Genomic DNA, 22273 nt, shown 5'->3' with positions numbered 1-22273 from the left:
TCGATATCTAGTCAATAGCTAAAGCATTGATCGGGTCAAATGATAACATCGTGACTTAGACTCTTTCGCAAAATGACACAATGAATTCTGTATCTATTAATATACAGACCCAATCGCATAGGTAACAGTTAGTTCTTTGTTTATATGGATAGAGGCTGCTGGAACAATGCCTTGTTTTGAATACAAAGAAAGTTAAGCTAGCCACAATGCTGCATTTTTATACGAGTCCTGTCTATCATATTCTGCTTCATGTTCGCGAATTCTACGTTAAGCCGCATCAGAGTTCGAGGGACATGTATAAAAACCATCCTACTTCATTCTGAATTTCAATTTATTCTAACTTCAAACATTGATTATCGAAACTCTACCAAGGCCTAGCCACATAGGACAAACAGGTATGTCGAACCAAGTCAATGAAGAAGACCAGATGGAGTGGCATTTGGATACTGATGTTATGGACTGGGAGGACAACATTGCCGTTGCGGACTGGAGTATTCTCACTAATCCATCCCAAGATGGCCAGAGCGAGCCTCCGAGCCATGGTCTTGTCCCTCGGAGGCATTCCCTGAGCCATAGTAATGCTCAGCATCAGCAGGAGCTTGGGGTGTTGGATATGTCATTCGCAACTGGTGTTATGGACTGGGAGGTTGAAAATGAAGTTGCGAACTGGAGAATGCTTACCAATGCATCTCCAGACCGTCGGAGCCAGAGTAATCATTATAGCCCAAGCTTTACACGCAATCAAAGCGATGACGTGAGTCAGGGCGGGTTATATGATGGGGCTATTGATATGGGATTTGACGATACATTTGTGGGGGCTGAAGATACTGCAGTTGGGGATGCCAGGGTCGACGATACGGCTGTGGATACCGACAATACACTGGTAGCTATGGACGTTGACGATACATTCGCGGATCTCGAGGATAAATTTCCGGATCTCGACGATACGTTGACTCGGATGGATGTTGATGATACACTGGCAGTTGCCAGTGTAGACTTGGTGGCCAATGATACAGCCATTATGGAATTTGATTTCAGCAAGACACTTTTAGACTTGGAGGCTGGCGATAGGGTTCTGGATTGGGGGACTAAGAATCAGCCTCAGGTTCCTGAGAGCCAGCCTGAGACTTCCATTTTCCCAAAGGGACAGGAATTCCTACAAATCTGCACTATGTTAGGATGCGCAGAGCGCATGGTGGATGGCCGTCATTGCGAATATCACAAGGCACAGGAAATACCGACTACGTGCATAGACTTCGGATGTACCTCTCGGAGTATGGTAGAAGGCTATTGTTTTGACCATTGGACGCAGGCACATGGCTGCGAGCCGGATAATGAGCAGTTTGATTGCAATTTCCCCGGGTGCATTAACAAGAAAGAGTCCGGCTCCTTGCTCTGCACATGGCATGCGGATGGAGAGAATCCAGATGATAGTCATTTTCGGCGCCGGAAGTGCGAGTCTACTGGTTGTATTGCGCAGAAAAGAAAGGGTCTATACTGCGTGTCCCATTGGAATGAGTTAAACCCTCATGATATGATTTGTGCCTTTTCTGGCTGCGCTAACCCTAGGCGGAAACATGAATCATATTGCGGTCGGCATATGAAACAAAAGGACTTAGTTCGAAATGGCCCCAAGTATAGCACACGGGATGCTTGCACCTTTCCAGGATGCCCGAACCGAAGAAAGAAGCAGAGATTATGCGAAAGCCATTGGAACCTCGAAAATCCGGGCCAAAAATGTCGTACAAAAGCCAAAAAGGTTTGCACGACCTCTGGATGCGAAAAGAACGCCTGGAGAAAATCCTTATGTTATCATCATGCGGCAGAAATGTGGCCTGGTAGCATCATTTGCGAAGTTTCTGAATGCGGAAATAACAAATGGAAAGGTGGATTGTGTGAGAAGCATTTTGGGGGATCTCGGAGTCGTGTAAAAGTCTCATCAAAGGTTTGCACGAGCACTGGATGTGATAAAAGCTCCTGGAGAAAAAGTTTATGTTATCAACATGCAAAAGAGATGTGGCCTGAGAGCATACTTTGCGAATTTCCTGGATGCACACAAAGAAGGCGCAAAGACGGATTATGTGAGAAGCATCTCGATGGTGAGGAACCTCGTTTTCAATAAGGTTCATAGAAAGCCGGAAAGGAACTTGCAGTGAGTACATTAGACATTCTCGAAAGGGATATAGCAATGCTAGTAAGCCGATTGTCCAGGCGACTACATCTGAATGGGACATATATGTTGCAAAGTCACAGTTTTCTTCCTCAAATGTTGTGGACGAATCTGAACTTGGAACCTTGAAACTTGAATCTTGCCGTTAAAATTCTCTGCTGGAAACGGTGATTACCTGCTGCTCGTTTTTGATGTTTTATATCCAGCTTTAAGAATACATTCCTTCAAGGATTCGAAGATAAACGTGGGCTACCGTGGCCACACTATTTCCACTTTATTATCATATGTGAAGCTTTTATTAACCATATAACTGTAATTACCAGTCCTGCCCCTCAATTTGAAGGATAACTTCACCTGGATTGTTTATTTCCCATTTGTAGCTTATCTCGAATCACAGGCCTTCACAGAAACCTGCAGTTGGAAGCTGGAAGTGTGTGTTTGCTTGATTATTGCTAGTATCAATTATACTAGTCGTAATTCGTAATTATGAGGCTGACATCTTTACAAGCTGTCATTAGGGTTTCGCCAATAATATGGTAGATCTTTTCCAACCCGCCCATGGCTATTATCGTACTAAATCTACTTCTGAAGCGTTCGAAATATACTCCAACACTCAGAACAGGCAGGAGATCATCCTCTTAGATCTTGAGATTTCTACTGACGAACCTTGGAGTAGGCATGGCCGTCTTACTGTCGCCACATTTAGATCATGTAGAATTAATGAAACTAGACGCTTATTAGTATAATACCCCTATGTTATGCTGGGATGATAGCGGCAGAACTTAATCACAGGATTTTGACTTGACGGTATTCCAGGACTGGCACAGCCCCTTCATTTGGTAGTATCCGACGCTTAAATCCCTGCTCCGATGTCGAGCTTTTCTTTGATGGCCTTTTGCGGTATAGCTTACACCCCGAGCCTATTCTGTCCGGTTGAAGTCATCAAAGATCGAGCGAGGAATATATTTTCCTCAAATAATTTTTCCCGAAGTCACTGCTGCAGTGCATACTAGTAAACCTGCCAGTTTATCTTTATTTGATTCCAAAGTTGGTGGAATTTGTAGCTTGGAAACACTCTCAGTTGCTGAGAATAGTTTGAGGCGTATTTTGTGGAAGATGAACCCCAAAGACCACTCAGGGTCTTTTCTCATATTGACATCGACGGGCAGGGAATACGTTGGAATACACCCTGTTGTTTACAAAATTAAGACACATTTATTATTACTAGTGATTAGTACAGTATACCCATGAACTCATGTCATGGCAGAAACCTGCTGGTCATATCTAGGAAAAGCCGTTATTTGCCAGTATGAGTAGTATATTTAGCGAGAGTAAGCTGGCAGTATTTCTTTACATTTTCTGAAAAGATGAACTCCAAGCGCCAGGAATCAGATCATTAGCGCATTGCGCAAAGTCAAACATGAAAAGCAAGATAACCCCCAATTTAATGCACCTTCCTTCTCATAAGCCTCATTACATCCAGCTCTCCGATCCGCACACTGCATCGACACTGTTCCGTCACTGCGACACCTGGTAACAGTAAACCCAGCTCGATTCAACAGATTATTTATCATCGAGCTCGGTCATAGCCTTCTTCTGGCGCCACAAGCAAACGCTGCAGATAGACGAAAAGAAAAACAAAATACTGTTACTGTCAGAAATGTACTCGAATCCTGTGTAAGGCGCGGTATCCTAGACGCGTGTGAACTCACCAAAGAGCAATGCTCAATCCCCAAATAGCCTTCGTCTCGATGCAAATTGCCTTTGACGCGCCGATCCAAGAAGAGTAGCCGATTTTCCCGTTGATCGTAGCGATATAGCTAGACAGCTTAGAGGAAAATGCGTAGACGGTCGCGTCCTTGTATCCCAGCTCCGCAAGTGTGTTGCACTTCAAGTAAGACAATGGCTTGCCCATTACAACAGCCACCACGATGAGGGCAATTAGAACAGCAAAGTCTGCGACTGCGCTGGCGAGAAAAGGTAGGATATTATCGACGAAGAGAATTGCTGAGATGATGCAGTAGACGACTGCGATAGTTGTCTGGGTTCTGTTAGTACCGGGTCTGATACAGTAATGAGATTGATTGCTGCAATCATACCACCGATATAGTTCCGATAAGAATATTTGGAGGAGTTGCATTGTTCGAAACGATGGAAGAAATGAATTTGGCTGTCATGCCGATTATCGCGATCAGCGAGCAAAATTGGAAGAGCCGGGCGATTTGGAATGTAGCGCCGAGAGCTCCGTAGCGACCACCCATTTTGAAGAATATGTGAAGGAAATTCGAAATGAAAGTTCAAAAAAAAGCGATTGAAGATGTTTGGAAAATGAGACGAAAGCAAGGTCGACACAGTCGGAGTTAAAGAAGGAATTGGGCAGTTATTATAACGGACTGCGAGTGTATGAGGCAAGAAATTGCTTGCAAAATGAGAATGAGATGTGAGAATAAGATGTCAAGGAGTGTGTGGACAAGTCTAGACCAGAAGCCAACAATGAAAAGTGAATAATTAATGATGCAGATTGAAGAATGGAAGTGAAAATCTGAAAGAGATGGGCTGAGACAACTTATAAACACCAGATCAAAGAGCTCAACCCATCTCTAACAGCCCAGCAGGAAAAGAGACACGATCTAGACCGGATAAATTTAGCAGCATTCAAAACGTGGTCCAAGATCTAGATCCATCCCCAGAAAATGAATCATAGTCCCTTAGAATTGGCGTCAGAGATGATCTTGTTAGACCCCCAAGCGCCGACAACGAACCAATTAAAGCGTCTGTATACTGAAAACATCCCATCCGCTCTGCCGGGTGGCCCAGCATCAACATCAAGGCCAAAGCTCCAGCCTCTCCTAAACAGGCGCTTTGCAGAAATGACAGCTCTAGCTGCAAGAGCTTTTGCTTTTTTGAATGCAGATCTTGGTTATATTCAAAATAACTGGTCGGGGATTTTGTGGGAGCGATCGCGCCGCAACTGGTTGGCTCCACCGCGGGCGCTTGGAAGGGAAACCCTAATTCCGACGAAGGCGCCACAGCCACTCGTTCCCCTGGCGTTTGCATTTCTGACGCAGGCGGCTACACAAATAAGTCAGGTACGAGCTTGCATCCTACTAGGATGTGGATGCGAGGACGATCATGTTTCATGTATGTTGCCAGCCACAGTAGTCTTGGAACGCCCTTGGAAAACATTGTCTTGGGTGCGCTACTGGTGGCTTCTGCGCATTTCATATACCTGGCCATGCGCGATGAGAATCTCGCCTACTTCTTGGACTGGTACATAGCCTACCCACTGGCGCTTTGACTCATCGTGCAGATCTTTTTCCTGAGGAACGCCATCCCAATAACTGTTGGGATTGACAACTGTCGAGGTACAATGGATTGCGCCGCCAGCCCAGCAATGAAAACCTACGTACCTAGGTAGGTAGGCAATGTCAATGGATACGCTGAAACCTTTTGTCGCAAAGCTGAGTATACAATAGGCACTCCGATTGGTCAAACTTGATATGTTGGTCATTAATTTTCATTCAGAAATTAGTTCAAAGTATTATGAACAATATATATCTCCAACCAAAAGTCACCCATCCTTGAGCTTGACGTTTTTTCTAAGACAGAATATTCAAAGACGCTCACTCATTCAATCTCCATCCACCACTCGTCCGCTTCTGGAAGAAGCCATCAGGGTCATATCGCAGACGTGTCGCAAGGGCCTCTTTCTTCGATGCAGGGTCAATACGGCCCCAATAGTCCTGCCGGAAATACGCATCGTTCATGAAGAGCGGGCGATAAACGTCAGGCAGGAGACCTTTGTCAATGTTCTTCTGAACAAGGTTGCCCATGCCCTGGTAGAGCTTCTGGTTAGCTTGATCGATCTTGTCATCATCGATAGAGAGCGCGTAAGAGAAGTCAAGTTCAATGAAAATATAGTTTTGGTCCGTAGGAACGTTAAGCAGGTCGCCACCGCGGTCCTTGGCTTTCTGGGAAAAGGTCTTGGGGACGGGCTGGAAGGCGATGGATCCTAGGACACCGGTCACGCCGAGGACGTCCTCCGTGACATTATACCAGTGGTCGTAGTACTCCTGCAGCACGCTAGATCCGACAGTCTTGTTGGGAACCGGTGTTGTCTCTGTGGCGATAGTGTAGCGTTGGCCGCTATCTTTGTTAGTATCTGAATTTTATAGGGCGATACATGGAACTTACTGCAGGATAAAGAAGTCATTGTTCTTGAGAAGATCGTAGTATGTATCCCAGGTCTTGGTGGTCGAGGTGTGATCAATAGCGGTAAACTCGTCAAAGACGCCCGCAGGAGGTTCGGGTCCATCGTAGAAAAGGAACATGATCCAGAAGTCAATGAGTGCGCCGTGCTCGGAAGTCAGAATAATAGCTGCCTTGTCATCGGGGTATTCGTCGACAAAGTTGCGCAAAGCCGAGAGCACCTGGGGGGTCTTGTCGGCCGTGAAAACATAGTTACCACCCCAGACCTTGTGCTCTTGGGGGTGGGTTTGCATGGTGTACGCAGTAACAACGCCAAAGTTGTTACCGCCGCCCTTCAATGAGGCGAAAAGGTCTGGACGGACGAATCAGTATCTTGCCGTGGCGGCGAGTTGATAAGAATCTTGGCTAATCTCACCTGTGTTTTCCTTCTCATTGGCATTGACAATAGTGCCATTGGCCAGCACGACCTCGAAATTCTTCACGTTGTTGGCTGCCCAGCCATACTGTGTGCTCAGGAAACTCATTCCACCTGTTAAAGTTAGCAATTGGGTTGCAATATCGCATGAACTCAACACTAAAAAGCTTACATCCGAGCATATACCCTCCGATCCCAACGCCTCCAAGTCTACCACCCACCACCGCACGTCCGCCAACAGCATCATCCAAGCCCTTCTGAGCTTCCTCCCAAGCCAAACCAGGGCCGATGACTGCGGTTTGATCCTCATGGTTGTAAAATACCTGGTCAAGGTTTTTGGTAGAAACTAGGAGTCCGTCTTGGATACTTGCGAATCCATTATTGGGCATATGACCGCCCGACTTAACTGCAAACAGAGTGTCGACGTCGTGAAGCTCTTTGATCACCTGCGACATCTCGGCCGCGCTGGAGGGTGCCGCGATACATGTCGGCTTCAGGTCACCACATGCTGCTGACCAGTACTTGGTCAGATCGGTATTGTAGTTGATCGAGATCGGGTATTCGATATCAATGCCGGCATTTTTGAGGGTTGAGCAGATGTCTGCTTGGACGAGAGGAAAGGCTGCCAGAGCAAGCGCTAGGGCTTGCCACCCGCGGGTGGAAAACATGGCGAACAATTTGTTGGGATGAATTAATTATTAGAAGGAATAAGTCGATTTGAAGTCCTCGTGTTAACTTCAGAAATTAAGTTCCTCGCAGAAGGGAACCGATTAAATTGAAAGCAAACCCTCGATTGCTTTTTCAAATAAGGGGATCTGCAATAGGTACTTAAACCTTTTTTTTTCTTTCCCTTTCCATTTTGCAACTATGGATTAGGGAGTGTTCCCGGATTCGGTGGATATCCAGGAGCCACTGATCAGCCTCCGGAACGATGTGGACCTAGTAATGGGGGCGTGAAGAGTGGAAAAAAGCAAACCGCGGGGTGTCGGCGGATGTGGGTATCAGGAGGGTCTCCATCCGGCTCGGATGGAGTTATGCAGTTCCCATATTTGGCAAGGAATCCCTAGCGGTTGACCTCTACAGAGGGGCCATGGGCTAAAGAAACGTCGATGATCAATCTCATCTCGGTTGGATATCCTTGAGATGCACATGGCAGTGGCATCTATCTATCGTATAGAAGCAAACTTGGGCCATTGGGACCTCGGGAGAAGGGGCCGTGAGGGGATGTTCTTCAGGATCGAAGGCTGAAAGGCTGATTAGAGAAGTATGAGGCCGCAGCCGAGAGTCTAACTGTGTCGATCGCCGATGCACTATGCACTATCTGTGGTCACGGATGCATGCCATGCACGCGACAGGACGCCATCTGGCGTAGACAGCGATTAAAAATCCCCGAATAACAAAGACGGGTAAGTCCCGGAAGTAAGCGGCGTCAATAGTTCGTTCCTTGGGCGCGGACGAAGTACTGCGGCTTGTGTGAACAGCCAACCATGGATTAAGTCCAGACCGGCTCCTTCATCCTGGCCCCACTGATCATCTCAAGAGTGAGACAAGGAACGAATGGCCTGACCATATCATAACTCTGAATTGAGACGTTAAGCAGGAGTTGAGTTTTGTGCGTAGATGCCCCTAGGAAGACAAATTTGCCTTCTAGTCCACTAAGTCCATTGAGTCCACTGAATGGAAGGGGTAAATCGACACTTCGCGTGGCTCACGGCCATAATTATTCCGAGAGGTGTCCGTCAACCTAATGATCAGCCATTGGAGTGGGCCGACAAACGGTATCCTCCTGGCACCAAAGAAGTGGATCGAATGGCAAATCAGACTGCGCGGAATGCCTGAATGGTTCCTGGATTTTGAACCTGAATTTGGTAGGAAGGCCGGTGCATTGCCAGCAACGCCATCAAGCTCGGACCGACTTCGCTTAGACCAGTAGAGTAATGATAGTCGCTGTCAACAAGGTTTTGGGCATTTGCTCTTGTTGGTGATCGACGGGGCTCACGTTAAGCAGGGCGATCAATGTGGGATGAGATAACCTTCACATGGTTTAAATCTACCGAGGGTCACGGCAAGGGTACGGGGTAGATATTAGGATCTCCCACTGGTGCGGAGTAAAACACGATAGCGAATACGTTGAATACGCGGGCTCTCCTGGGTGCTTCTGAGGACGATCTGGAGAAATTGGAGAAATGACCTTGGTGCCTGACAAGATGACAAGATGACAAGATGTGGGGGCTGATTCACTAGCCTGAAACTATTCAGGGGGAAGTGTCGGTCATCAGGCAGGCCATAACCAAACCTGGTATGTATACTCCGTAATCCCTGCTCAAATCCCTATTCAATAGCCGAATGGATCCGTCCCAACTGCGGCAAATGGAGTTCGCCCACAGCCTCCTGAAAGAAAAAGACTGGGGGTGTTCCTGCAGTTGAGTTACATCGTGGCGGTAATGGGGCATGCCTTGGCAAGATCAGCCTTGACTGGAAAATGATAACCTCGAAAATGCATGGAGAGCAAGAGAGAACACTGTTCCCATCATGCGACCATTCAATATGATTAGATGGTCTAGTAGAAGCGAGATTGCAAAGTCTTTTGAATGGTTATTGTTATTTGTATACTTCGAATGCGCGAGTTACTGCCTGAGTGCCTTATCGCCTTATTTACCAGGCATTACTATATTTCTCACCGCCCTCTGAGCGGTGAATTCCTTTTACAGGCAGAATAACCAATTTCGCAACTGATGATGCTATCTTCACGTCAACCATGCTGCGATCAAGGATTGGCGTCCTGCAGACAGTCGCCAATGTGCAACAGCTCTGTTTGCGCTGTTTATCCAGACAGCGCCAGTCATCATGTCTGTCTCTCCGGACAAGGCACGCGCCCAGGCCGATTGGCCGCCGCCTCTTATCAACCACGCGCATCTTGAGAGCCATTCCGACGGAAACAACAAAGCAGGATCAGATTGCAGACACAGTATGACAACTATTTTCCCTAGCCTATACCATGACTAACTTATGTTTTTCTTTAGAACTCAGCGGAACCAAATTCCAGTTCCAACGAAGCATTCTCGCAGGCCGAGCTCGAAACCTATCGCGACATCAGAGAATACCTCCACAAATGGCAAGCAACGAACCCTCTGGTCCTTGACCCTGTCCGTGACGCTGGTATCGGAATATCCACCGATTCACCAGGACAAGGAGTCCTAGGATCGATGCTCAACGGTCGTGAATCCAGCGAGTCGCTCTGGGCCAACTCGAACCTCAAGCAAGAGGACGACTTCGATACTTCCGAGGAATGTGAGGGTGAACACCTGGAACCGGGTGATATGGTGGCTCGTCTAACCACGGATGGCGTCTTCATATTTGCAATCTACGTGCGATCCGTCCACCGGCAAAAGCAGTTCTACACCAGCCGCGGAAACTGGCGTGTCTGCACCAATCGCGAGGTCGACTTTGTATTCAAGGACTTTGCGCCGCCGGAGCTTCTCGATCCTATCATTCCATATTTCCCTGACGGCCTCACCGAGGTCAACTCGGAAATCCAGTCTGTTCCTGAGGGCGGGCTTCCGCGACCACTTGGGGCGCCGTTGGTAAATATGATGAACAATTTTGAAGAGCATCTCCTATCATTCTATAGGGACCACTCAAAAGTTCTTGATAGTCTGCATGAACTGGTGGCGGACGACTCGGAGTTCCAGCGTCTGACCCTCGAAGACTTGACCATGAAGGCTCTCTCCATCGACGAGTCGGAACTTACCCCGATAAACATGTTCAACGTGCATCAGGCTGTGCGACGCCATCCCTTCAAGATTGAAAAGGATATTCCTTCCTTCTTCAGTCGGACGTATCTTATCCAGCCCATGCGGATCGCCAAAGTCGTTGATCAGGTCATTGATTGGGTGCGCGAACACCAAGATTTCTGTATCCGTGCCGTCATGTCCAAAGAGCAGCCCGGGCGAAAGGACCACCCTATGCACCAGTTTATTCAGAAATCGCAGCGCATGATCCGTCTGAGTCGGAAGGTCCGCTCGCCAACTATCATGTCCAGCGTCGGTCCTTCTTCACAACAATTTATCCCCGGTGATGATGGCAAATCTATGATGTTTCGCGAAGTCCTAACCGAAAGGTTCACCGCTAATGACCAAACAATTCTGGAGTTCATGCAGTACTACGCGATTCCATCTGTCATCATGCCCTCCGGTGCCCTAAGATCGGCGGCCTCGCATATAATGCGAGCTACGGGGATGTACAACACGCTCGGACTGAGTGAGGCATCGACTCGCTTATTCCTGCAAGAGCTAGGAGTTATCTCCCCGTGGGAAAATCTCGGTGTCTTAGACCAGAGTCTCTTGCTACCCGGTCACGGAATGTCCCTCTTGGAAGACATGAAGTGGGAAGAGGTGGAGGAGTCCTGCAAGAGCATTCCTCTCGAAGACTCCATGCAAAATCTTCGCAAAGACTGGGGTGATCTACCAGTCTACTGTGTGGACGATGTTTCAGCTCAAGAGATCGATGACGGAGTCTCACTGGAACGCATCCCCGGCTCAGATGACATGTTCTGGGTGCACATTCATGTTGCCAACCCGACGGCTTTCCTGGACCGTGGCCATCCCATTATCGATTACGCCGCGTCACGCGTTGCAACTACCTATGTCCCTGAGAGAACTTACCCAATACTGCCAACCGCTTTGACACAGGACCATTTCAGTCTGGCAGCTGGCAGACCAACGTTGACCTTCAGCGCAAAGATGAACCTCCAAGGTGAGATCCTAGAGACTGAAGTCGTGAACGGCACCATCCGAAACGTGATCAGCATCACACACAGCACTCTATCCAAATTTCTCAACGGCTCCACCGAATCCGCAGACTACCTCGCCGTCGGTGATAAGTCTACCTGGTCCTCACCACCGACCGCCCAAACCTCCCGCCAAACCCTCACAGCCGAAGACAAAGAATCCTTCACAACCCTTCAAAAGCTAATGCAAGGCTTCCGCACCCAGCGCCAAAAGAATGGTGCAATGGATCTCCAACCCTCCCACCCAGGCCCCTCACTTTCCCTCCAAATCGGAACCGCCCCATTCAAGCCCTACGAAATGCAAGTCACAGAGGGCCGATACTACGTCGGCGACCCAAAGATCAAACTACGCATGCAAGACTTCAACCCGCACGACGTCCGCGATGAGTCTAAACACTATCTCATCTCACTACTCATGAATCTGGCCGGCCATATCTCGGGCCGATTCTGCGCGGACAGAAACATTCCCGTCGTGTTCAATGGTACATGGTATGATCCGGAGTATCAGCGCGTGACGCGTGATAATGTCGCCGAGTTCGGCGGACAAGCGTTTTATCGTCTTGCTATGCCGAAGTCGTTGGCCAGGTCTAGTCCAGTGCAGCATCATATTATGGGCTTGGACTCTTATGTCAAGTGTACGAGTCCGCTGCGTCGGTTTACCGATGTGATTGCGCATTATCAGATTGAGGCTGCGTTGCGGTTTGAGAATGAATTTGGGCGGAGGTTTGATGGTCGAGTTGATCTTCCGGAGGAGATCGCTACTGAGGCCGAGCAAATCGAATCCGAATCCGAATCCTCCTCTCCATCTTCCTCCCCCCCCCATACACAACAACAGACGTGGACATGTACATCCCCCACGCCCAACAAATAACAACCCGAGTTCGCGACATCTCAACCTTCGCCCGCCAACACTGGTCCTGCATGCTCCTCTTCCGAGCCTTCTACTTCGGCGAATGCGAACTCCCAACAACATTCCCCGTCCTGCTACGCGCCAAGAGACTCACCCTCGAGCGCGACGGCCTCAAGTACTCCGGCGTCATCTCCAATCTCGGCGTTAACTGTACCGTGTCAATTCCCGCTGATTGTCCGGGTGTGGAGAATATGGATGTTTTTGGCATTGTTGAGGCGAGAGTTGTTGGTGTTGATATGTCTAAGCTTGATGTTGAGATGGAGTGTGTTGGGTTTATTAAGGCGTTTGAGAGGGTTGGGGAGTGGGCGTAACTACCTGAGGCAATGTAGATGGAGGGCCTATAAAGGCACTTGTATATTATTGTATATAATTATTCTTAAGTCATCTAGTGGTGGCTTGTGTATGAATAAATCTCCGACAACTTTTCATCTTCAGCAATCATAGCTCCGAACCTTGGAAGCTAGCATTAGATTAAAGGTTTCTACATGAAATTACTAATATGCAGATAGTTCTATCTCTGAATAATGAGACAAATAACAAACACCAGCACGACATCTTCCCTCCTCAAGATCGAACTTGAAGCATACATCCCATTTCATCTCATCGTACCCAACCACCACTGGCACACCGGACATCCTCTACACTCACGCAGAATACAGCATACCAACCCAAACTAATCAACATCCCCGTCAGTGGAAATCGGCGTATGCAGGGCCAAACCTTCAGCCAAAGCAGGCGTGGGACTCGGAGTCAAGTCTAGAGAGAGACATCAGAACTCTCAAGGGGATCCAACTCCATACCCTCCCTCCCCCCCCCCCCCCCCTCTCAGTGTAAACCCGATCACCGTCCGGAAAAGCAACACCGGCAAGTCTCTCCTGAAAGATAAGTTTCACAGCCCGACCCTTCCGCCCAATCCCCTTTTGCACAGTTTCAAGGAGATCCCGATATCGGGCATGTTTTTCCTGCTGTGTTTTGTATAACCGAAGTACGGCTCGCGCGGGGGATGTATCGAGGGTTTCGCGGTCTTGGATGATTTCGTTGTAGATTTTGGTTAGATCGTCGAAGGCGAGGCAGGTTTCTTCGATTTCGAACTCGGTTGTGAATGCTTGCCCGATTTGTTTCGCTGTTCTTGAGCTGTGTCCAGCCGGGGGTTGTCGTTTCTGTTCTTGCTGCTGCTGCTGCTGCTGCTGCTGCTTCTGTCGCTGTTTCTGTTCCTGTTCCAGGTGATGTTGCTGATGTTGTTGCTTCTGTTGCGTTTGTTGTTGCTGTTTCATTTTCCAGGAGTGGGTTTTCAGCTGCCTGCGCTTTTTCGAGGGTGTATCTTCATCAAGTTTGTCGTTGCTTGGTCGTTTGGAAGTGGTGGTGGCTTCGCTGGTTTTGCTGCATACTGGTGTGACTGGTGTGAGTGGGTGTTTCTTCTTCGGGGATTCTGATTCTAATGTGAGATTCTTCAGTGGTGATTCCAAGGTGGATTGGGCCTTTGACATTGGATGGCCAAGCGCCTCATCGAAGAAAAGCGTGAACTGCTGAATTGGAAAGTGGAATTGCACGTTCATATTGTTGACGTAGCGTTCGAGGCGTGTCTGGTTCCACACATTTATTGCTACCCGCGTAGGAGACACGGTGGCCGTCTCGGCCGGGTCAAGGTGAAGATTATATGAAGCTGCTTCGCGGATTGGGGGGGCGAAACCAAAGGAGTCCTCACCGAAGAAAATGAGGGACAGGCGTGAGTGATCTTTGGTATAGGTGGTGAAGTTCTTCTGGGTTCGTTCCAGGTCAGACTTGGGTTCCCAGTTGATTTTCTTCCAGGATTCCGTCCGGAAGGCTTGGATCTGTTCAGACAGGAGCATGGCGTCGGCGGGTATGGCACTCGGTGAGGCAATGACTAGGCCGGCGAGACAGCCCGGGTAGATTGAGGTTGAGGATGCACTGAGGAGCCAACTTCGTCGGGCGAGATAGTGGCCGCCGAGTATGTAGTATCCTCCGTACACAGTGAAGAAGGGTATGCCATTTGCCCATGAGATGACGGGTGGGCCTCGAGGGATTCGATCTCGTTTGATATGGCCATCTGAGTCGAAGTCATTCGGCCAGATCTTACCGCGACACATCCCTCCAATCCTGCCTTGGATGATGGCGAAGACGACTTGGTCCGACAGGCGCTCGTTGGGGCTTGGGGTCTTCAGTTGCGGATACCATTTTCACCATAGTAGTACTGCGGTATATTGTTTTGAGGCTTCTGGTCCTGCAATGATTCCTGTGCACAAGATTGGGCAATTCCTCGACAGGTGGCTGCGAGAATCTGGATTGTCCTTCTGGCATCCAGGATGTCGCTCGCGGCAGTAGTGTATTCATCGGCGACGGTCATGATGAATTGTGGCAGTGGACAAGGATGGATGGAGCTAATGTAGCAAGGAATGAATTAGCCACGGGGTAGTAAATGGTAAGTGGAGGAGAGAGGAGATAGGAGAGATGAATGCAGTCGAGGTGGAAGTAAAAGTAAAAGAGTGAGTGGAAGTGGAAGTGGAAGTGAAAGTGAAAGTTCAAAGAGGAAATGGAGTGAGGGACCCGCCGAGTCGACCTCGTCGGGTACAGACAGCATACAAGGACTACTGGGAATAGTAGAACCAGTAGAATACAATCACTTCGGCTTTTCTTACTTAGAATCTATTCTCTCATAAAGCAGCGACCATATCATTCGATAAATACGATGATAGTATGCTAGTATTCACCGACCTGGACTTCACCGACCAGCCTTGTCCCCGTAGATCGTTAGATATAGATATTCAAGTTAAGCGCGGCAATAGATCACCACGTCTTGAGAATCCGTCCTGTTTCCGGATTTGAATCCAACAAGGTCCATCCTCGCTCGTAGTTTCAGTGCCATTGATGCACTTCCAGCTCGTTTCGGTCAACCAGCGTCCCCCACAACGTTCAATTCCGCGTCTTGTGTCCGCGGCGTATAGTACGGTGTTCCATGAGAGCCGTATGAAGTGTCTGTTCTGGTGTATATCAGTAACAGCTCTGACGGGAAGTATGAAGGATGGTCATACCTCTGGCAGAGAAACATGGCTTGCGTCGAAGACCCATTTGATTGACCGTATTACCGTCGGATCTGAAATAAGAATGTGGGGGAATTGTTTCAAGATGTAGAATGAGAGAGTCCTCTGAAGAATTAGATAGCAGGTCCCCTTCGGAAATGGTCAGAAAGGGTACCTTCTTGGCAAATGTAAGATCTCATATTTACCAGAGTGCATCTCCAAGTTGTGACGCCCTCCGGTACCACGCGATTTGCGCGCAAATCCCTTCAAGACCCATTGAAGGTAATTTTCCCTGGGCTCTATATGGTATATCGTATTTCCTGGAGTCTGATCCCAGCCTTAAGAAAATATTGGCGGTCTTTACTGGATATCAATGTCAGCAAGCGGTTGCAACGACGCGGGAGGGCAATCTCTAAACTACTAGTACTTATCAAGTCCGCAAAGGAGGTCGAAATCAAGAGGTGGAATTGGAGAGAAGAGCCTGAGAAGCTCAAGGGAAGTTGTTTTTGGATACCTAGTCACGTGCGCTTTCCAATCTTGTCTTTCTTCGAAGGAAGGCACGGAATCTAGATACTAGTCCAGGTAGGCGCGGATGCCTTGGTGGATGCCATCCGTCAGGAATCGACAATGACAATAAGCTAGTACTAACTAGTAGTAGTTCATTACAATAGGTGGGTCCTGGGACGTCGATCTAGAGAAGAGTTGCCGGGTTAGTTATTTTTGGATCAGTAATAATACATAGCATTACAGTTCTCGTCTGTCTGGAATTTACCGTTCAAAACCGAAACATGATTCAAAGTAGGGAACTAACTAACACTTTATTCGGTGTCTTGAATCATGTGATTAGGGTTTACGTGGTAGAATGATGGTTATGGGGACTTCCCGATACCACGGACCTGGCTGCGGGAATCGGATCATTATTCCCAACAACAACATCCCAGTTCCACTGGGCAGCCACATCGGGCATGCCATGTGGTGATTCTAGCAGATCATATACTCCCCGGCCAGTACGAGTGTGTACAGTAGGAGCCCTTTTAGTGTGCATTAGCGCATCCATTGTAATTTTACAGTATAAAAACAGCCGAGTACTCATACAACTGGGGCTCCTACTGTAGAATCAGTGACGGGTGATATTATAGAATAGGGAAATATTAGTACTGACTACGGTGATAGTCGGGACCCCATAGACGGTTAATTAATAGATAGTTTCCCCAGAGGAGATTTGGCAGACAAGCGTCGTTTAATATTTGGGAGATCTTCGCGACAAACTTGTTATCCAGGGAATCAGCTTCGATGGTGAGATCAGCCGTGGTGGAAATAATATAAGCATAAAGTTGAATGGGAAATAGATGGGAGACCAAGTGCTGCCGGAGATTAGATTACTTGGCCATACCGCCTTTGAATAAAGGTGATTATTGCCATGTGACAATTCTCGTCGAGTTGATATTGAGGCTATTCAGAGATTGTATGGTAGTAGTAGTAGTAGTAGTAGTAGTAGTAGTAGAAGAACAAAATAATAAAACACAGCACCAGTACAAATGTTATATCATACAAACCAGCCCAGCCAGCCAGCCTCTAAATCCTCTAACCAATACCCACCTTATACACTAATAGTAACACAAGTATACCTCACCTCCCCTCCCCTCCCCTCCCCTCACCCAAAAACCTCCTTAATCAAAGCCTTCTTATTAACCTTCCCCATTGCATTCCGAGGAATACCCTCCAAAACCCTCATCTCCTGCGGAATTTTATACCCAGCCAACCGATCCTTCAACGCCCGCCGCATATCCATCGGCCCCCAGGACTTCCCATTGCGCCCACTACTCGCCGCGCCCGGGTTCAACACCACTACGGCGGCGATCTTCTGGCCCCATTGTTCGTGTGCGAGACCGACGACGGCTGCTTCGGCGATTTGGGGTCTAGGATGGGTGGGTTGGTTAGTATCAATTGTGTGCCAGTGTAGGGTGGCGTGTGGCGTGGTGTATACTCACAGAGAAAGTAACTCCCTCTCCACCTCGAGTGCACTGATCTTCTCCCCGCCACTTTTAATTATATCCACGCTCTTCCGGCCGGAAATGAAATACATCGGACCCTGTGCCCATTCACCACTCTCCCCCTTCCCTGCCCCATCTACAATCCTCCGACTGGCAACATCCCCAGTCTTAAACCAGGGCTTACCTTGCCCGTCCTCAACAAAACTCTCCCTCGTAGCACTCTCATTCCCCCAATAAGAATGAAACACCGTCTCGCCTCGTAACTGAATCTCCCCCTCAACAGGTCTCCCACAATCATCAACCTCCACCCCATTCGGTATGACCTCATTAGTCTCCGTATCAACAAGTCTCGCCTCCACACCCGGCAAAGCCCACCCCACACTCCCATCCACGCGATCATCCCTGCTCAACCCGCAACTAAGCGCCATCCCGACTTCTGTCATTCCGAAGCGTTCGAGGAGGACGTTTCCCTTGCTTAGTTCTGTCCATTTACTTTTCGTCGGTGTGGGTAGGGCTGCGGAGCCGGAGATGTTGAGGCGGAGGTTTGTGGGGAAAATGGCTTCTTGGCCCGCTTTTTGGATGGAGGGTGGTTGAGTTGGATAGGAGGCCATTAGACGGTTGTAGACTGTTGGTACGGCGGTTAGGAAGGTTATTTTTGATGCGGTGGTAGTGTTGCTGGCAGTGTTGCTGCCGCCGCCGCCGCTGCTGCTGGGTTGCAAGAATGGCTCCGCTAGTCGTCTCCAGACGGCGTCTGTGTTGAAGGGGTACATGAATTCGATGGATGAGCCGGCGAATACGGGTGTTATTATTGCGTTTACGACGCCGTGGATGTGGTGGAGTGGGAGGAGGTGGAGGAGGCGGTCCTGTGGTGTGTATTCCCATGCTTGGAGGAGTGATCGTGCTTGGGCCGCGAGGGCGGATTCGGGGATTAAGACGCCTTTCTGGGTGTTTGTTAGCGAGGGTTTCTCGAGGTGCATTGGATTGAATGGATTCTTGGAATGATCTGATCGGATGGGATCGGATCAATCCAATCCGATCTCATCCCATCCTATCCCACTCAATCTAATGTAGGCTTTAATCATACCGGTCGATTCGTAGTTCCAGAAGTATAAAGCATCATCCCAGAAACAGTTGGGTCCAATTTATCAGACTCAGACTCCGGCTCCAGTTCCAGCTGGGCTGATTCACTCGGGTCAGCGCCGGTAGTCAACTTGGAGCGAATATCAAAGACTGGCTCGCGCGCTAATCCCGAGACAAGCACTTGGTCTGCTTTCTCGGCATATTTTTCCGTAGCGAGGAGGACTTTTGCGGAGGAATTGTCCATTATATATTGCAATTCGCTGGTTGGGAATGCGGGGGATAGTGGGAGGGCGATTGCGTTGCTGGCGAAGATTGATAGCATTGTTACTGGAAAGTGTTAGTTGAGTGACGGCATATAGCAGGGCAGGGCAGCAGCGCAGACCAGCAGGGTACTGCGAGAATAAACATACCAACATAATCATAGCTATTTTCAGCCAAAAAGCCGACGCGCTCGCCGGCCAGATTGGGCCCGGCTTTGCGGCGCAGATCTTCGCGCGCGCGGAGGACATCGCCGATCAGATTTCCGTAGGTGAAGGTGCGACGGCTGAGGCTGTGGATTACAGCTAGACTGTTCGGGTCATGGTCCTTGATTGCTTGGAAAATGGGGATGTTGGGAAGCTTGTGCGAAAGAGGAGGAGGAGTGGCGGGGGTATAGCTTTGTCTGCAGTTGGAGATGTCGCTGTGGTCGGAGATGGAGGTGGAGATGCGGAGGATGTGGGTGCGCAGATATGCGCGAGAGGGTTGCGAATCTCATTGGTATAGTAAAGAGAATTAAATTGGGTTGGTATCATAAGTCAATTCAGGGATTAGTGAGTGTGCGAGTGAGAGTATCCTGTGTTGTGTTGTGGTGAAGTGAAGGGAATGACGTTCCGCGGGAATCTTTTCCTCTCCGCATTTTCCCTTTTCTTTTGCCTCAACTCAACTCAACCACAACCACAACCACGCCACTCCAACAGCACCACTCAGGATCACATCCACTCACCACTCACCACCATTCAATTTCAATGCTCCGCCCCTTCCTCGCGCGCTTCCCCCTGCGCCGACCCTTCTCCACCATGTCCATGACTCCAATGGAAGACCTCATGCGCGACAAGGTACCCTCAGCTACGACTACAAGCATAGCTATAACCATACTAATACTAACTATTCAAACAACCAGATCGCCCACGAATTCACCCCAACAACACTCATAATCCGCAACGATTCGCATAAACACGCCCACCACGCCGCAATGGAAGGCTCGACTTCAAAAGAAACGCATTTCCAGTATGGGCCCATCACACCCAACCACACTACACCAATCCACATACATATCTGTAGTGTTGTGCTATGCACTGCCCTTGCTAACAACACTCCAGCGTAACGATAACATCCTCCTCCTTCGAGAAGAAAATGCAACCAGCCCGCCATCGAATGGTGTATGCCCTGTTGAAAGAGGAAATGGCCCGGGAGGGCGGTATTCATGCATTGCAGTTGCGGACGAAGACGCCGGCGGAGGAGGAGAGGGAGGGACAGCGGGAGAAAGATGGACAATGAGTGATGGGGAGATGGTGGTTGATTGGTTTGGTTGGATTGAGTGAGGCTAAGGTTGTTGTAGCGATATACCCAATCTATTTCTATCTTTGGTACAGATACATCCACCACTCTCTTCGACGCTGGTTTGCTATGCTCTGCTCTGCTCTGCTACGCTACGCTGTGCGATCAAAGAATCATATCGGTATTACATAGATTAGCGCCAAAACGGGCACCGAGAAACGAAGAGTCTAGTATATACATCCCAAAGCCATTCAGGTCGGATCAGAGATCAGACCATATCAGATCGGATCGGATCAGATTAGTGAGGCCCGGGAGCAATCATCAGTCGCGTGCAGTCAGCGCGCTATACACGGACAAAGACCAGGTCAAACAAGGAGAGCCGATCGGCATTGCTTTTACAAATGACATGCGAGAGGGGGTGGTATAGAAACGAAGGGGGAAGAACTGGGACAGGGACAGCGATAGGTCGGGAGTACAGAAGGTGTAAGAAAGCGAAGATGGAGCAGAAAGGAAAGGAAAATAAAAGCGATAGGTAAAACAGACAGAAGAAAACAACGTGTCGGGGTCGTGCGGCCACTATTTGCTCTTGTTGGCTTCGGTGACACCGACTGCGACACCGACGATGATGGCGATGATAATGACTAGAATGTATTGTTAGTGATGGACTTGGGTGGAAGAGGAAGAGGATGTAGACATCAAGCTGGATGTCACAAGTAGTGCCACTGGCTATGGCTGGGCTGTGGGGGCGTGGACTACTTACTAACGATGATCAACGCATACCACTTCCACCGGCGGGCATTGCGGGCGCTGGTAATAGCGCTGTCCAACTTGGTGTTGGCCTGCGCCACATTGCGGTGTGTCTCCTCGGCGCCCTGCTCAATCTGCGCAACGGCCGGTTCCTGCTGGTGCACCAGCTCCGCAACCTCCTGGTACAACTGACCGAGAGCGATCATGTCCTGCTCGATCTTGCGGATCGCGGCGGATCGCTCCATAGTCGCTTGGCGAGCATCGTTGGCCTGGCGGGATCGGGTTCCGGGGGTCTGAATGGAGTTAGTACATCTGTAGGCTGCATAGACGACAATCCCGGTCTTGTGAAGTGGGGATGGAGAGGAGGGCCTACCATAAAGGCCTGTTCTTGTCCCGCCATCACATTCTGTACACCCTGCTCCAATTCCTCCGGGGTGGCTTCCGGGTTGGCAATCTCGTAGCGTCGGCGAATCTGCTCTTCCAGGCGCTTGCGGAAATCGGACTGGGTGCGCTGGTACTGCTCGATCTCACGGCGGAGGTTACGGTTCACGTTCTCGACCTGGCCGCTAACGCGCGGGTCACCGGAGCCGGGGGTCTCCTTGATGCGCTTGAACTGGTCGCGCAGGTAGCGCAGGGCGGTGTTGATCTCATCTTCGATGTAGTCGACGTTTTGGCGCGCGACTTGGTCTTCCTTGCTGGTTGCGCTGTCGAGGAGGACGTTCTGGGCGGGGATGAGGGTGGTTTCGCGCTTGGTGCGGAGCTGGTTAATGCCATCGCTCATTTCCTTGCACTTGTTCAGGATGGCTGAGGGGCCACCGCCGGATTGCTGCTGCATGTTGGACATTTCTGGAGGGGGGGAGTGGGAGTTAGCGCTGAGTGGAGTCGGTCGCGACGCGATTAGGGAGATGGGAGGGGGTTCTGATCGGATTGATCATTTTGATGCAGTGATCGAGATGAGAACTCACCATATCCGCCATTGCCCTGCTCGGCCGCACCGCCGTATCCGTAGCTTTGTTGCTGCTGGCCGTAGGGGTTCTGTTGCGCGCCATAGGGGTCATACTGGCCGTAGCCACCTTGGTTATCACCGAGACTCTGATACTAGCAACGTTAGAAAGAACAAGGGTGGTGGGATCCCGGGAAAACTCACGCTCATAATGGCGATGGGAGTGAAAGTGGGAATGGGAATGGAAGGGGGAGGTGAAGGAGGGAAGGGAGCTCGGGAGGGTGAGACGGGAAGGGAAGTTGAAAGTGGAGGTTGTCGGGTGTCAGTGGGTGGTGTCCTTTGGTACTGCTGGAATGGTTGGCGCTTAGCAGTAATGGTGCTGCACTAGTAACCTGAAACTGCAATGGAATAGTAAGAAATTAAGGAAGGAAAGAATTAAACA

The 22273-nt window shown here is 49.3% G+C and overlaps 8 protein-coding genes across 8 annotated transcripts; 3 read left to right on the top strand and 5 right to left on the bottom strand.

Annotated features, from left to right (window-relative positions):
* Positions 1 to 397: 397 nt before the first annotated feature.
* Positions 398 to 2122, top strand: N7481_008727 (uncharacterized protein; the record flags this gene model as incomplete). The annotated part of the gene is made up of 1 exon (XM_057267946.1): positions 398 to 2122. One exon carries the CDS (start codon positions 398 to 400, stop codon positions 2120 to 2122), a length of 1725 nt encoding a protein of 574 aa, XP_057118623.1.
* A 1611-nt stretch (positions 2123 to 3733) lies between these two features.
* Positions 3734 to 4431, bottom strand: N7481_008726 (uncharacterized protein; the record flags this gene model as incomplete). The annotated part of the gene is made up of 3 exons (XM_057267945.1): positions 3734 to 3815; positions 3883 to 4211; positions 4270 to 4431. 3 exons carry the CDS (start codon positions 4429 to 4431, stop codon positions 3734 to 3736), a joined length of 573 nt encoding a protein of 190 aa, XP_057118622.1.
* A 1362-nt stretch (positions 4432 to 5793) lies between these two features.
* N7481_008725 (FAD-binding oxidoreductase) lies at positions 5794 to 7462 on the bottom strand (the record flags this gene model as incomplete). Its single annotated transcript, XM_057267944.1, has 4 exons — positions 5794 to 6316; positions 6365 to 6731; positions 6795 to 6908; positions 6967 to 7462. The coding sequence occupies 4 exons, from the start codon at positions 7460 to 7462 to the stop codon at positions 5794 to 5796; spliced, it is 1500 nt and encodes a 499-aa protein (XP_057118621.1).
* Positions 7463 to 9552: 2090 nt separating this feature from the next.
* Positions 9553 to 12804, top strand: N7481_008724 (exoribonuclease II; the record flags this gene model as incomplete). The annotated part of the gene is made up of 3 exons (XM_057267943.1): positions 9553 to 9762; positions 9818 to 12428; positions 12521 to 12804. 3 exons carry the CDS (start codon positions 9553 to 9555, stop codon positions 12802 to 12804), a joined length of 3105 nt encoding a protein of 1034 aa, XP_057118620.1.
* Positions 12805 to 13166: 362 nt separating this feature from the next.
* On the bottom strand, positions 13167 to 14858 carry N7481_008723 (uncharacterized protein; the record flags this gene model as incomplete). Its single annotated transcript, XM_057267942.1, has 3 exons — positions 13167 to 13249; positions 13338 to 14662; positions 14707 to 14858. The coding sequence occupies 3 exons, from the start codon at positions 14856 to 14858 to the stop codon at positions 13167 to 13169; spliced, it is 1560 nt and encodes a 519-aa protein (XP_057118619.1).
* A 2327-nt stretch (positions 14859 to 17185) lies between these two features.
* Positions 17186 to 19352, bottom strand: N7481_008722 (acyl-CoA synthetase; the record flags this gene model as incomplete). Its single annotated transcript, XM_057267941.1, has 4 exons — positions 17186 to 17450; positions 17523 to 18466; positions 18610 to 18932; positions 19016 to 19352. Coding segments are annotated over 4 exons (1869 nt in total), but the record flags the coding sequence as incomplete, so codon positions are not given.
* A 257-nt stretch (positions 19353 to 19609) lies between these two features.
* On the top strand, positions 19610 to 20141 carry N7481_008721 (BolA family protein; the record flags this gene model as incomplete). The annotated part of the gene is made up of 3 exons (XM_057267940.1): positions 19610 to 19699; positions 19765 to 19871; positions 19964 to 20141. The coding sequence occupies 3 exons, from the start codon at positions 19610 to 19612 to the stop codon at positions 20139 to 20141; spliced, it is 375 nt and encodes a 124-aa protein (XP_057118617.1).
* Positions 20142 to 20717: 576 nt separating this feature from the next.
* N7481_008720 (syntaxin) lies at positions 20718 to 21986 on the bottom strand (the record flags this gene model as incomplete). The annotated part of the gene is made up of 4 exons (XM_057267939.1): positions 20718 to 20782; positions 20902 to 21181; positions 21262 to 21734; positions 21854 to 21986. Coding segments are annotated over 4 exons (951 nt in total), but the record flags the coding sequence as incomplete, so codon positions are not given.
* Between the last annotated feature and the right edge of the window lie 287 nt (positions 21987 to 22273).

The sequence above is a fragment of the Penicillium waksmanii genome (assembly GCF_028829765.1).
Source record: "Penicillium waksmanii strain IBT 27052 chromosome Unknown utg000008l:1.0-5622682.0:1.0-5626561.0, whole genome shotgun sequence".
Lineage (NCBI taxonomy): Eukaryota > Fungi > Ascomycota > Eurotiomycetes > Eurotiales > Aspergillaceae > Penicillium > Penicillium waksmanii.
This window is presented reverse-complemented; position numbering and strand designations above follow the sequence as displayed.